Source organism: Micromonas commoda, chromosome 3 (genome assembly GCF_000090985.2).
Source record: "Micromonas commoda chromosome 3, complete sequence".
NCBI classification, from domain to species: Eukaryota; Viridiplantae; Chlorophyta; class Mamiellophyceae; order Mamiellales; family Mamiellaceae; genus Micromonas; species Micromonas commoda.
The window spans coordinates 1,261,946-1,274,934 of NC_013040.1; the positions used below are offsets into that span (position 1 = coordinate 1,261,946).

Below are 12,989 nucleotides of genomic sequence, written 5' to 3' on the forward strand. Positions count from 1 at the left end.
ACGGACTAACGGAGTTTTGGGCCTCTCGATCCCAGTTAGGACTAGGGGCGGTGTATCACGTTAAAAACGTGACAGCGTTTCAGTCACGTGTCACGTGAATGCGATTGTTCGCATAAACCCTAAAAATCCAAACCGCGGTGAAACGAGACGAGAGCGGTGAAAAGAAACGCTCGGATCCCGTGCGGAATCACGGTGTACTCATTTCGACCGTGGAAATGGTCCGAGTTTTAGTCGGCACAGGGGAGAATTGTGTTCCGCCTCCCACGTTCGAACTCTGGCGTCACTGCGTCGCGCGAACGAGTGAAGCGTTCGTGCAAGGAGCGTACGGTAGCACGTGCTAGGGTAGCAAGTCGCCCGTCGCGTCAGAGGCTTAACGGTCGCCGGGAATCATCACAGGGGTGTCACTTCCGGCGGTTTTTGTTCGCGTGAGGATTTCCGCGAACCGAGAAGAGAGTGTTGGGGCCTTTTCCTCGAGTGGAAAGGGATTACGCGACGTTGGGCGTCGTGGCAGTCGATCCGCCTAAGGAATAAGGCGCGTTCGACGTCGGGGCTCCAGAGCGAGCAGAGTCAGGGTACGGACGGACCGCTCGGGTTCGTCTTTCACGGCGCGTGGGCGAGCGCGCGGCGGGTTTCCGACAAGGCCGAGACCGGCACTTAATTTCGCAGTTGATACCCGGGAGAGGTGACCCGCGGGAGAAGCGAGACCGAGAGAGAGTCGGAAAACGATGTCGAGCGCGACCGAGAGCGTCGATACCGGCGCCAAGGAGCAGGCGAAAGCCGAAGCTAACGGTTCGCACGAAGCTGGAGCCGCGAAGGTGAGCTCTTGACCCTCGCGACGCGCCTTAACGCGCCGCGCACGGCGACACATCACGAGAGAACTTTTTTCCCATGCCGCGAGCCTCCCCGTTAACCCTCCCGGGACATCCGCCGAGAAACCCTCGGGCGCCCGAACACCCTTCCCGCATCCCTTTCCGACCTCGCAAACCGACCTTCGACCCCTTCCCATCCTCGAACCAGGTGCAGAGCGCGCCCGTGCCCCCTTCCCGGCCGGTGAACGCGCCCTGGTCGGCGATCGTCAAGTCCAAGCCGGCGCAGGGCGGAAACCCTGCGGCGCCCGCCGACGGTGCGTCCGATGGCAAATCGTCATCCCCGTCGTCGTCCGCCGCCGCGACCGCGGACGCGGACGCCGCCTCCGGCGCCAAGGCGTCCAAGGGCGACGCACCCGAGAAGGCCGACGCGGGGAACGACCCGCATGACCCCGCGGGCAAGAAGGAGCACACTCAGGCGACACAGCTGGCGCCGGCGAAGAAGGCGTGGGGCGTTCCGGCGCGAAACGACGCGCCGATTACGCCGCCCACCTGGCCCACCCTCGGCGACGCCAAGGACCCGAGCAAGAAGCCCGCGGACCCGCCCCCGGTTCCCCCGGGGCCGCCTCCCGGCGCGGAGGACGTAAAAGAAGGCGAGGGCGGCGGCAAGAAGAAGGGACGCGGCAAGAAGGACCCATCCGCGAGCTCGGGCGCAGACGCCGCCGAAGCCGCCAACAAGAAAGCCGTCGGGGCCAACAAGAACAACCGCGCCAAGAACGCCAACGACGGCCAAACCGGCGATGGAACGCAGGGCGGCGGCGGCGGCGGCGGCGGCGGGCGAGGCGGGCGAGGCGGACGCGGCGGGCGAGGCGGCCGGGAGGGTGGCGAGTTTGGCGGGCGGGGCGGCCAGGCGGGCCGACACCCCGCGGGACAGCAGTTCGGCTTTGAGATTGGCGGCCGCGGAAACCGGGGCGGCCGGGGCGGACGCGGGGGCGGCTTCCAGGCCCAGCAGTACGCCGGGTTCAACCCCGCGGCGGCCGGGTACTACGTCCCGCGCGGTGCCCAGGCTGGCGCGCCCATGCACGGGGTGTACTATCCCCCGCAGCAGGTTGGCGGCAGGGGCGCGATACCGGCGGGTCCCGCGAAGGAGCAGATCCTCGCCGCGGTGCGCCAGCAAGTCGAGTATTACTTCTCCGTCGAGAACCTGTGCAAGGACCTGTTCCTCAGGCAGCGCATGGACGCGGAGGGTTGGATCCCCCTGCCCGTCATCGCGGGTTTCAACCGAATCCGGATGATGACGCCGGAGCCCGCCGTCGTCCTCGAGGCTATCCAGGGCAGCGCGGTTGTCGAGGTGGAGGCTGTCGGCGGCGCGGACGGCCACAGACTCCGCAAGATGAGCGATTGGCAGTCGTGGGTGATGTCCGCGTCGGAGCGCAGCGGCATGGCGGCGATGGCTGCCGCGGGCGCGGCCACGGCTCCCGCGCCTCCCGCGGGTGGAGCGCCCAAGCCGCCCCCCTCGGGCCTCCCGCCGATCAAATCGATGGAGGAGCTCACGGCCGAGTTCGTCAAGGTTAACCACGGCGGCGACGGATCCGGCGGCGGCGCCAAGCCCGCGACGGGTCGCCCGCCCGTCGCCCCCTCGCACGCGTCGAAGGGTGCGGACAAGGGTGGGGACATCGAGGATGAGTTTGAGATGTTTGAGATGGACGAGGATTTCGGCGACGACGCCGGGAAGAAACAACCCAAGGGTGGCGGCCCCGCCGCCAAGGACGACGACGTCGAGGAGGACTACGGCGACGACATCATCACCGACGATGACATCTCGCGGCTGATGATCGTGCAGCGCGGCAAGGGCCACGGCAAGGGCCGGGACGGGCGCGGCGTGGACGCGGCTACGATCAACGAGGGTCTCCGATTTTATCAGAAGGAGCTCAAGCGCGGCGGGCAGCCCATCCCCAACGGCGGTCAGTCCGGTTCGTGGAGGCAGGCGCGAACATCCATGGGGTCGTCGTGGAAGGGCGGGAACGGCTTCGGCTCCTCCGTGGGCCAGGCTCACTTCTTCCCGTCGTCCTACAAGGAGGGCGGCGCCATGGCTGGGTTTGACGGCGGCAACGACATCGGCTGGCTGCTCGGGACCACCCCGACGGACGGCGGCGAGGGCGGCGTGGCCGTACCCAACTGGCGCACCGGCGAGGGGTCCTCCGTTGGCTCCGAGTCCGGCCGCGGGTTCCTCCACGGCGCGTCGCCGCGCGAGCGAGGCGCGTCGTTTGGCCAGCGCCGCAGGAGCGTGAACTACGGCACCTCGCCGGGTGACCACTGGGGCAGCCCACGGGACATCCCCGCGTTCCAGCACCCGTCCCACTCGCTGCTCGAGGATAACGGCTTCAAGCAGCAGAAGTACAGGGCCTTCCACCAGCGGTGCATCGACGAGCGAAGGCGCCTGGGCCCGGGTAACAGCGAGGAGATGAACACGCTGTTCCGCTTCTGGTCCTACTTCCTCCGCGGCACCTTCAACACGAAGATGTACAAGGAGTTCTGCCAGCTGGCGGAGGAGGACGCGAGGCACTCGTACCACTACGGCCTGCAGTGCCTGTTCCGCTTCTACTCGTACGGCCTGGAGAAGAGGTTCCGGCCCCTCATCTACCGCGACTTTGAGGAGTACACCCTGCGGGATTACGAGAGCGGCTCGCTCTACGGGCTCGAGAAGTTCTGGGCGTTTCACTACTACCACAAGGGCGGCGTCGAAGGCAAGCCCAAGATTCGCGATGAGATCAGGGCACTGCTCGATACCAAGTTCCAGACACTGGAGTGCTTCCACAGGGAGCACGAGCGAAGGGCCGCGGCTGTGGCGGGGGCAGGCACAGTCTGAAGATGAGAAACAAGGTATTTTGAGGAGGTCACACACACACACACACACATGAACAAATGTGGAGTCGCGCACGGGGGCGCGACGTTGAGGGATTAACATAAGAGCGGGGAGGTCCTGCTTGCTTTGGACAAATAGGGATGGTCAAGCACCGTCCGTACAACTAAGCGTAGAATGGTGGCCTCACGGTTGCCGAAAAAAAAATAAACATCAATCATCGACAACACCTCCTAGCTCATTGACTACCCAGCGCAAACTTCGCCGCCGCCGCGACCGCCGCGCCCACTCCCACGAGCTTCGTGACGTCAATATTCTCCAGCACACCCCCCGCGCCCTCCTTCAGGCTCTTCCTCATGAACACCGTCTTCACCGCCCCGTTGACCACCTTGCCCGTCTCCCTGTCGATTACGATGTTGGGCGTGTCTGGCTCGCCCCCGATCGCCTTGTACCCGAGCTTGGAGTATAGGCTCCTGGCCTTGGAGTTGTTCGCCTCGACGACGAGCACGGCCTCCTCGAACCCCCACTCCTTGCACTCCTCCTCGATTCGCGCCATCAGCTTCTTGGCGAGGCCCCGTCGCCTCGCCGCGGGCGCCGTGGCCAGGTTGGCGATGACGGGTCGATCGGCGACTTCCCCCTTGGTGGCGTCGGTGGCGCGCTTGACGGGAACGGTGCCCTTGAACGTCTGGACGTCCGCGCCCACGCACCCGACGACCTTTCCGGTGTCGTCGTCCCTGATGACGTACATTGCGCAGAGCCCTCTCTTGTTGTATCGGCCCACCATGTCCCGCTTCTGCGCGCCGTTCAGGTACGCGAGCTCCGACTTGGTGATGACGTCTGCCGCGCCGCCCTTGCGAAGGAAGAACGCCTCGACGAAGACCTCCGCGGCCGAGGCGTAGTCCTGACCCCGCGCGCGCTCGATCTCCCCGAAGGCTGCGCGAGCGACATTCGACGCGGGCGTGCGGCGTCGGGGAAGCGAGACGGCGCCGCGCAGACGGCCGCCACGCATCACTCGCGATCGGGACTGCGTCGTCGTGTTCGCGCGGTCCGAGACACGACGGGAGATGCCGACGGGAGCCGCGTTCACGGTGCACGCGGATAGCATGGTCGTTGACGTGACGTTGCAGGTAGATGCGATCCTTAAGTCGAGCACTCCTGTCCTGGACGCGCCCTCCAAAGTGGATAAGGCGCGTGCCGACCGAGACATTTTTGTCGAGGTCGCAAAACGGGGCTGACGTCTCTCCGTGGCGCCATTTTTGACCGGCGCCCCTTCACGGCAACGGAGGGAGGGACCATGGGTTTCTTCGGCCTTTTCGGTGGGTTTAACCCTTCGAAGTGCAAGACCGCCCTGAGGCTCTGCATCGGTCGCATCAAGCTGCTCAAGAACAAGAAGGGCCTCGCGGTGAGGGCGCTGCGCAAGGAGATCGCGGATCTCCTGGGAGCTGACAAGACGGAAAGCGCGCGGGTGAGGATCGAGGGGGTGATGAGGGAGGAGGCCAACCTGGAGGCGTTCGACATTCTCGACCTCTTCTGCGAGCTCCTCGTGGTCAGATTGAGACTCATCGAGCAGGAGAAGGACCTTCCGGACGACCTGAAGGAGGCGGTCGCGACATGCATCTACGCCGCGAAGCGCATGGGCGAGCTCCCGGAACTGGGCCAGATCAAGTCCCAGTTCGCCGCCAAGTACGGGCGGGAGTACGCGCAGGCGTGCGAGGCCGACGGCACCGCCGCCGCGTGCGGCGTGAACCGAACCGCCATCCAGAAACTCAGCGTCGCGCCCCCGACGAACGAGGAAAAGCTGGCAAAGCTGAGAGCCATCGCGGAGGAACACCGCGTGCCCTTCGACGAGGAGGAGGCGACCAAGAGCCTGGCGCAGGCGACCAAGTTCCCGGCGCAGGTGCACGCGCCCAACCGGGGCAACGGCGGCGGCGAGAGCGCCGGCGTCGCGGGGTACGCGGACGTGCAGCAGGCGGCGGCGGCGGCGGCTCAGGCTGCCGGGCAGGCGCAGCAGGCGGCGGCGGCGGCGGCGGCGCTCGCGGTGGCTCACGGCGGAGCTGCTCCCGCGCCGCGGGCGACCTCCGCGCCCGGTTCCGGGATCATCACCAGCAACGCGCCACTCCCTCCCCCCGGGTTCCTCGTGAACTCGCTGTCCGGTAAGAAGGGGGGCGACGGGGCCGGGATGGACAAGGGAAGGTCGCTCTCGGAGGTTGTGGCCGGGACGCCCGTCGCGAAAAAAGGGGACGGCGACGGCGGGGACGAGGGCGACGGCGGGGTCGACGACGATTACGTCGCGGACCTGACCCCGCCGTCGGCCGCCGCGCCTCCCGCGAAGCCGCCGCCCGTGGTGGACCCGTCGAAGCCGTCGCCACCGCCGGGTATAGCGGGCACGCCGGAGAGGGAGGAGCCGAAGGGGAGGAAGGAGTCCGACAAGAAGAAGAAGCCCGAGTTTGGTCCGGCGCCGCCGCCGAAGCCAGGGGACCCGCTCGGTGAGCCGGACACGTCCAAGGTGGACCCGAATCGACCGGAGACGCACTTCAGGGACCTGACGGAGCGATTTAACGCGCTCAAGCGGAACAAGGATTGAGGCGGCGGTCGCGGAGCGGCGAGTTGTCTTTGGTCATTTTACATAATTTTTCACACAAAGTGCATGATGGCTTCGACGATTTCTTCGGCCGGTGGCGTGAAGAAATGGTCCCTGCGTTCGCACAGCGTCTCCCTCGCGTCTAACTTGGCCGCCAACGCGCGTTGCACCTCCGCCGGCACCAGCGAATCCCGTAAACCAATCACCGCGTCGATGCCCTTTGTGCAGTTGGCTTTCACCTTTTCATAATCGAACGGGTCAGGACCGAAGTAGCCCGAGGCGCGCTCGTTCTCATCCCCCAAGTCGTCGTCGTACCCGGACACGAGGACGATGCCGCGCAGAACGTTGCGCTCGGCGAGACGTAGAGCGCAGACCGCTCCCGAACTGTGCCCGACGACCACGGAGTTGGCGTCGCACTTCAGCACCTCCTCGCAGTGCGGAATCCACTTCGCCCTTCGACACACGTACGGGTCCGGCATACCCGGGACGGTGACTCTCACGTCCGCGCAGATTCCTCGATCCACCAAGGTCTTGGCGAGCCAACTGTAGTAGTTGCACTCCATCGTGGGCGTACAACCCGAGCCCGGGAGGAGGATGACGTTCATGTTGATGCGGGATGTTAACTGGCTCGGCTCGGCAACTGAAGTTCGCGGATATGGGAACTGGTATCGGCGCCAAATCCCCGGCAGATTTTTCCCCGAACAGCTGGCGAAGCGACACTTCGTTATCATATTTGCCGATATGGGAACTGGTATCGGCGCCAAATTCAAAAAATGGCTGAAAGGGCACCTGCCCGATTCAAACGTTGGCACAGGAACGCACCACCGCCAGTGAAGAGTCCCCTCACAGGAGGAGTATCGGGGGCGTCGGCGACGTGAGGAGCGAGGACACGCTCGAGGACCGCGAGGGTGGTATCGAGTTTGGCGAAGGGACCAGTCATCACGATGGACGACGGAGATTTTGACGACTTCGACGCGCTCATCGAGGATGACGCCAACATGGACATGGGCGCCGACGACGACGAGATGGACATGATGTACGCGATGGAGCAGGAGCAGAACGCCGCCGATAAGGACGGCGGCGCGTTCGACGAGCCCGCCGCGGGGACCCAGGGCGCCACGCAGACCCAGGCGGGCGCCGACGACGACGATCTGGACTGGCTCGCCAACGCGGGCGCGACCCAGACCCAGGGGCCCGGAACCAACGGCGCCGCCGCCGACGCGCTCTTCCCGGACGACGACGAGGACGCGCCCAACGCGGGCGGACCCAAGCCCCCATCCGAGCCCTTCACCTTCGTCTCCCCTTCGAACGAAGAGATTCTCCCCAGCACCGCGCGCTGCGAACCCCCGGCCCTGGACGCCGCGTCCATCGACGGCGTCGCCGTGCCCGTCACCGCCTCCGACGGGCGCAGGGTGTTCGTCCGACGGGAGTCCGCGCCCGTGGCCGACGACGCGGCCGCGGATCCCATGACCGCCGCGCTCGCCGCCGCGACGGTTCGCGCGGGCGCCAAGAAGCCGTCTCTGCTTTCCGACTCGGTGGAGGACATGCTGGACCGCATCGAGGAGCGGCGGCACGCGGAGGCGCTGAAGGAGTCCGCACGTCTCGCCGAGCGCCAACGGCGCGTCAGGGAGGGGCTCCCCGCGGAAGCGATCGACGCCGACGCGCTCGGGAACGGGCCGGGGTCTGATCGCCTGTGGGTGGACAAGTACTCTCCCAAGAAGTTCAACGAGCTCCTTAGCGAGGACAAGGTGAACCGCGAGGTGCTGCACTGGATCAAGGCTTGGGACGGCGTGGTTTTCAAGAAGGCGCCGCCCAAGCCCACCCAGTGGGATCTCAAGCAGCAGCAGTTCGCGGCGCAGCACGGCGGCAGGGGCGGCAGGGGCGGGAACGACCGCGGCGGCAGGGGCGGCAGGGGCGGCAAACCCGCCGTGCTCACCACTCACGTCCCGCTAGACGAGGACGGGCGACCGGTGCACAAGGTTCTGCTGCTCACGGGTGGACCCGGCATCGGTAAGACAACCCTCGCGCACGTCGCGGCGAAGCACGCCGGGTACAGGGTCGTCGAGGTGAACGCCTCGGACGACAGAAGCGCGGACGCTTTGCGGTCCAAGGTTACCGACGCGGTTCAGATGCAACCCGTCATCGGCGATAAGCGGCCCAACCTGGTGGTCATCGACGAGATAGACGGGGCTTTGGGAGGCGCCGAGGGCAGGGGCGCGATCCAGGCGCTGCTGAGCATCATAAACGGCGGCGGTAAGGGCAGCAGAGTGAGGCACGGCGACGAGAACGACGCGGGTGCGGACAACGACGCCGTCGGCAAGAAGACGAAGAGGAAGGGACCCGGTCCGCTGATGCGACCCATCATCTGCATCTGCAACGACCTCTACGCCCCCGCGCTCAGACCCCTGCGGGAGGTCGCCAAGATCTTCCGCATGGTCCCGCCCGCCAGCGCCAGGCTCAACCAGCGCCTCAGGGACGTTTGCGCTAAACAGACCCTCCGGGCGGACACCAGAGCCATCAATGCCCTCGCCGAGAAGTCGGAGGGAGACGTTCGCGCGTGCCTCAACGCCCTCCAGATGATCGCTCAGAAGGGCACGGACGCCGTGACCCTCCGCGACGTGAACGAAAATGTGGGCGAAAAGGACATGTCCATGCAGGCGAGGATGGTGTGGGAGTCGCTGCTCTCCGGCCACATCGCCAACAAACGCACCCGCAAGCAGACCCGCCCTGAGCACACCAAGCACCTCTACTCGCAGGTGGCGTCCTTCGGCGACAACGAACTGATGCTCAGCGGGCTGTTCGAGAACATCAACAACCTTAGGCTCGGCGACACGTCCATGGTCAAGTCCGCCAAGGCTCTTGACGCCATGGTGGACGCCGACGTCTTTCAGGGTGCCGGGTTCAAGAAGGGTCACTTCCACCTGCAGCCGTACGTGGCTTCCGCCGCGATGGGGGTGCACGCGTGCGTCAGCAACGCCCCGGCAGCCACCAACCTCGAATGGCCACAGCAGGGTAAGATGCACAGGGAGATGGTCAAGAACAGGACGATGCTCCGCGGGTGGGCGACTTCGAGCAAGCTCCTCGCCGCGTCGTCCGATCAGACCCTCTGCGAGACGATCCCGTACCTCCTGACCGCCATTGCGCCCGAGGTTCGACCCGTCGCCGCCAACTTCCTCAGGCCCGATGAGGCCAAACTCATGCGCAACTCCGTCTCCACGATGGTCGCGCACGGCCTGTCCTACGCGGCGCCGCCGGAGGGTGGCGTTCCGTTTGGGTCCTTCCGCGGCGCTCAGGCTTCGATGGTCCTCGACCCGCCCGTGGACCGAGTTTGCGCCTTCGGCTCGGACGTTCCCGGGTACGTCGTACCGGGCACGGGCGCGCAGAGGTATCAGAAGGGTTACAAGAAGGAGCCGAAGCAGTTCGAGCAGGGCGCGGGTGGCGAGAAAACCTTCGGCGGGGTGCCCCGCCGCGTCCTTCCCGCCGCCGTCAAGTCGATGATCCAGCACGAGGTTCGCATGGAGGAGATTCGCCGGGCCGAGTGCGCGGTGCACGGCCCGGGAACCCCGCCCGCGAAGCGCGAGCAGAAGACGCAGCTGAAGCAGGGGGGCGTCGGCGGATCAGAGGAGCACAAGGAAGCTGCGGCGAAGCGCCTGGCGATGGCGATGGGGGGCATCGGGTCGAGGAAGGATCCGAAGAAATTGAAGAAGGAGGGCGAGAGGGTGGACGTGGTGTACAAGTACAACGAAGGGTTCACGAACGCGGTGCGTCGCACCGTGTATATGCGCGACCTGTTCTGAGTATTAGCGCCGGACGTTTTGAAATGTTGATGATGATGATAACTATATCATTAAACAGGCCAACGTTGGCACTTTCATGTACAATTTACGTACATTGCGACTGACGGCAATCCGATAAACAATAAACAACTCCGACTTTTTGGAGCACTCTTACTCTTGTTGCGGGCGCACGGCACCGCTAATCGCGCCGGCTATCCCGCCCCTCCTCATGCTATTTACCAGTTTACTTGAACTTGCCCGTGTCGACAAACAGGAGTTCCTTGTAGGTGGCGATGGTCCACTTGTCTGCGGGGCAGATAGCCTCCACGTCGTCAACCACCTTACGCACCTCGATCATGGTATCGAGGCGAAGGACACGCGCCAGCTTGGCAGCCTCGAACTCGTCGGATGCAGCGTGCATCTCCTTGAGCGCAGCCTCGAGCTTGGAGACGCCCGCAGCCATACCCGCAGTGTCGATGCCGGCAGCCTTCGCGGAGGGGATGGCGTGCTGGTTGATCATGTCGATCATGCAGCCAACCTCCATCTCAATGGTGCCGACGTAGAGGTCCAAGAGGATGGACCTGCGAGCGGCGCACTCAGCGGCGTCGAAAATGCCGAGGGACTCGAACATCTTTATGTTCTTCTCGGCGACGAACTTGTCAATGGCCTCGACGCCAGAGTCGATGTGGGTGATGCCGAGCTCGTCGGCCTTGGCGGGCCACGCCGGATCGTAGCCGTTACCGTTGTACACCACCTTGAAGTGCTTCTTGAGCATATCCTGCGCGACGGCGACGGCGTCCTCGCCCGCCTCGATGCGGTCAGAGATTTCAGCAAACTTCTTGGCGGTGAGCGCATTGAGCACAGTGTTGACCAGGGACACGTTCTGGGAGGAGCCAACCGCGCGGAACTCGAAGCGATGGCCGCCGTAGGGGAAGGGGGAGGTGCGGTTGCGATCCTCGGCGGGCGCGTGGACGATGGGCATGATGTCCACGCCGAGGTTGATGGGAGACGTCGCGGGCTTGTACTCATACACGTTGCCCTCGGAAAAGTCCTTGAGGTAGGCGGTCATCTGGGTGCCGAGGTAGGTGGAGATGACGGAAGGGGGCGCCTCCATCGCGCCGAGGCGGAAGTCGTTGCCGGGGGACGCGATGGCGAGGCGCATGAGGTCGCCGTACTCGTCGACGCCGGCGACGAGCGCGGCCATGACGATGGGGAAGAGGTTGGGGTTGCCAGACTTGGTGGTGAGGTCACCGGGGTTGAGCAGCTGGGCGCCGCAGAGGGTGGAGATGGACCAGTTGTTGTGCTTGCCAGAGCCGTTGACGCCCGCGAAGGGCTTCTCCTGGAGGAGGCAGGCGAGGTCGTGCTTGCGAGCAACCTCCTCGGCGATCTGCATCACCATGAGGTTCTGGTCCGTCTGGGTGATGACGGAGCCGAAGAGAGGCGCAAACTCATACTGGTTGGGCGCGACCTCCCTGTGGCGCGTCTTGAGAGGGATGCCGAGCTTGTAGCACTGCTCCTGGATCTCCTTCATGCACGCGTAAACCTCCGCCTCGATGTTGATGGGGGACCTGATCGGGAGAGGAAAGCACGTGAACAATCAGTCTCTGAAATGGGGCGAGAGAGAGGGAGAGGGAAAGGGGGAGAGGGGGAGGGGGGTGGGAATTTCGCACATGTAGTGGTCGCAGAGCTCCTGGCCGCGCGCGGGCATCTTGCCCAGGACGGTGCGGCCGGTGAACTGGAGGTCCATACGGCGCTGATAGGCCTCGCGGGGGATGAAGAAGAGCTCCTGCTCGAGGCCGATGTTGTTGACGGCGCCCTTGACCTCGAAACCGCAGTGCTTGAAGAGCCTGGCGGTCTCCTTGGACATCGCCTGGTGCGCGCGGTGAAGCGGGGTCTTCTCGTCGAGCGCCTTGCCGTCGTAGGAGACGAAACACGCGGGGATGAAGATGCAGTCGTCACGCATGAAGGGCGGGGAGGAGGGGTCGATGCAGAGGTAGCCGCCCGCGGTGTGGGTCGCGCGCATGCCGCCGTTGGGGTAGGAGGAACCGTCAGTCTCGCCAAAGAGGATGTGCTTCCCCTTGAGCTCGAAGGTGGGAGTGCCGTCGGAGTTGTACTCGAGGGTGCTGAGCTGCACCTGACCGGTCTGGCCGTGGCGGAATGTTGCCGCCATGGGCTGGAACCAGTGGCAGAAGGAGGAGGCGCCGGCATCGAGGCCCCACTTGAGGAGGGCCTTGGCGACCTTATCAGCCTTGGCGCTGTCGTTGATCCAGGAGTAATCGTCGAGGTCTGCGGCGCTCATGCCGACAGCCTTGAGGTACTTGTCGGCGATGGCGCCCTTGAATACGGATTCACCATAGCCCTTGGAGAGCTCAGGCTGCGGAATCAAACAGGATTCGGTGGGGGGGGGATAGGGGTCAGCATCTAAGGGGGAATGTGGCGATAATAATTCCGTCGTCACTTTCGATCAAAAATCCAACGGCATCGCGCGACGATCGGGTTTGAACGGCGGGGAACGCACCGCGTCGACGGTCTGGGACATTTCGGACGGATGTGCAGAGGTCTTTCGAAGGCTGCGTTCCGGTTGCTACACGTCTAGTGCGTGCGTAAGAGTGGGCCCCACGCGAGTTGTTACCTCGTGTACGCGTGGATTTCGCCTTTTCGAGTTGGCGCGAGCCCACGCGATTCCTCAAGGGATCCAGCGATTTTTTTCTCTCCCGCCGAAATGTTGCTCTTTTTCGCCCATTTCGTTCAAACCGTCGGTGGGCGTGACCAAAGACGCAGGCGATTGGTCAGAGTGAGACATGAACCAATGGAAAGAGATAATTTCTTCAGCGAAAAAAGCGGATCCAATCCCTCCGGTGAAAATGGCAAAAAGCACGTCAATATTTTGACTCCCGGCCTGCGAAGAGACCTTTCAGATGTAGACGGGTCGCCCGCTGGACAAGCACCCTGCGGAAAGATCT

The 12,989-nt window shown here is 64.7% G+C and overlaps 6 protein-coding genes across 6 annotated transcripts; 3 read left to right on the forward strand and 3 right to left on the reverse strand.

Moving 5' to 3' along the window:
* Positions 1-1,884: 1,884 nt before the first annotated feature.
* On the forward strand, positions 1,885-2,224 carry MICPUN_79901 (predicted protein; the record flags this gene model as incomplete). Its single annotated transcript, XM_002500608.1, has 1 exon — positions 1,885-2,224. A coding segment is annotated over one exon (340 nt), but the record flags the coding sequence as incomplete, so codon positions are not given.
* Positions 2,225-3,129: 905 nt separating this feature from the next.
* MICPUN_73028 (predicted protein) lies at positions 3,130-3,534 on the forward strand (the record flags this gene model as incomplete). The annotated part of the gene is made up of 1 exon (XM_002500609.1): positions 3,130-3,534. A coding segment is annotated over one exon (405 nt), but the record flags the coding sequence as incomplete, so codon positions are not given.
* A 329-nt stretch (positions 3,535-3,863) lies between these two features.
* Positions 3,864-4,834, reverse strand: MICPUN_107968 (predicted protein). Its single transcript, XM_002501034.1, has one exon. The coding sequence runs from the start codon at positions 4,772-4,774 to the stop codon at positions 3,908-3,910; it is 867 nt and encodes a 288-aa protein (XP_002501080.1). The 5' UTR covers positions 4,775-4,834; the 3' UTR covers positions 3,864-3,907.
* Positions 4,835-5,671: 837 nt separating this feature from the next.
* MICPUN_57232 (predicted protein) lies at positions 5,672-6,855 on the reverse strand (the record flags this gene model as incomplete). The annotated part of the gene is made up of 1 exon (XM_002501035.1): positions 5,672-6,855. One exon carries the CDS (start codon positions 6,853-6,855, stop codon positions 6,304-6,306), a length of 552 nt encoding a protein of 183 aa, XP_002501081.1. The 3' UTR covers positions 5,672-6,303.
* Positions 6,856-7,938: 1,083 nt separating this feature from the next.
* On the forward strand, positions 7,939-10,041 carry MICPUN_66092 (predicted protein; the record flags this gene model as incomplete). Its single annotated transcript, XM_002500610.1, has 2 exons — positions 7,939-9,597; positions 9,694-10,041. Coding segments are annotated over 2 exons (2,007 nt in total), but the record flags the coding sequence as incomplete, so codon positions are not given.
* Positions 10,042-10,062: 21 nt separating this feature from the next.
* On the reverse strand, positions 10,063-12,325 carry GLN2 (glutamine synthetase, catalytic domain protein; the record flags this gene model as incomplete). Its single annotated transcript, XM_002501036.1, has 2 exons — positions 10,063-11,594; positions 11,697-12,325. 2 exons carry the CDS (start codon positions 12,323-12,325, stop codon positions 10,271-10,273), a joined length of 1,953 nt encoding a protein of 650 aa, XP_002501082.1. The 3' UTR covers positions 10,063-10,270.
* Between the last annotated feature and the right edge of the window lie 664 nt (positions 12,326-12,989).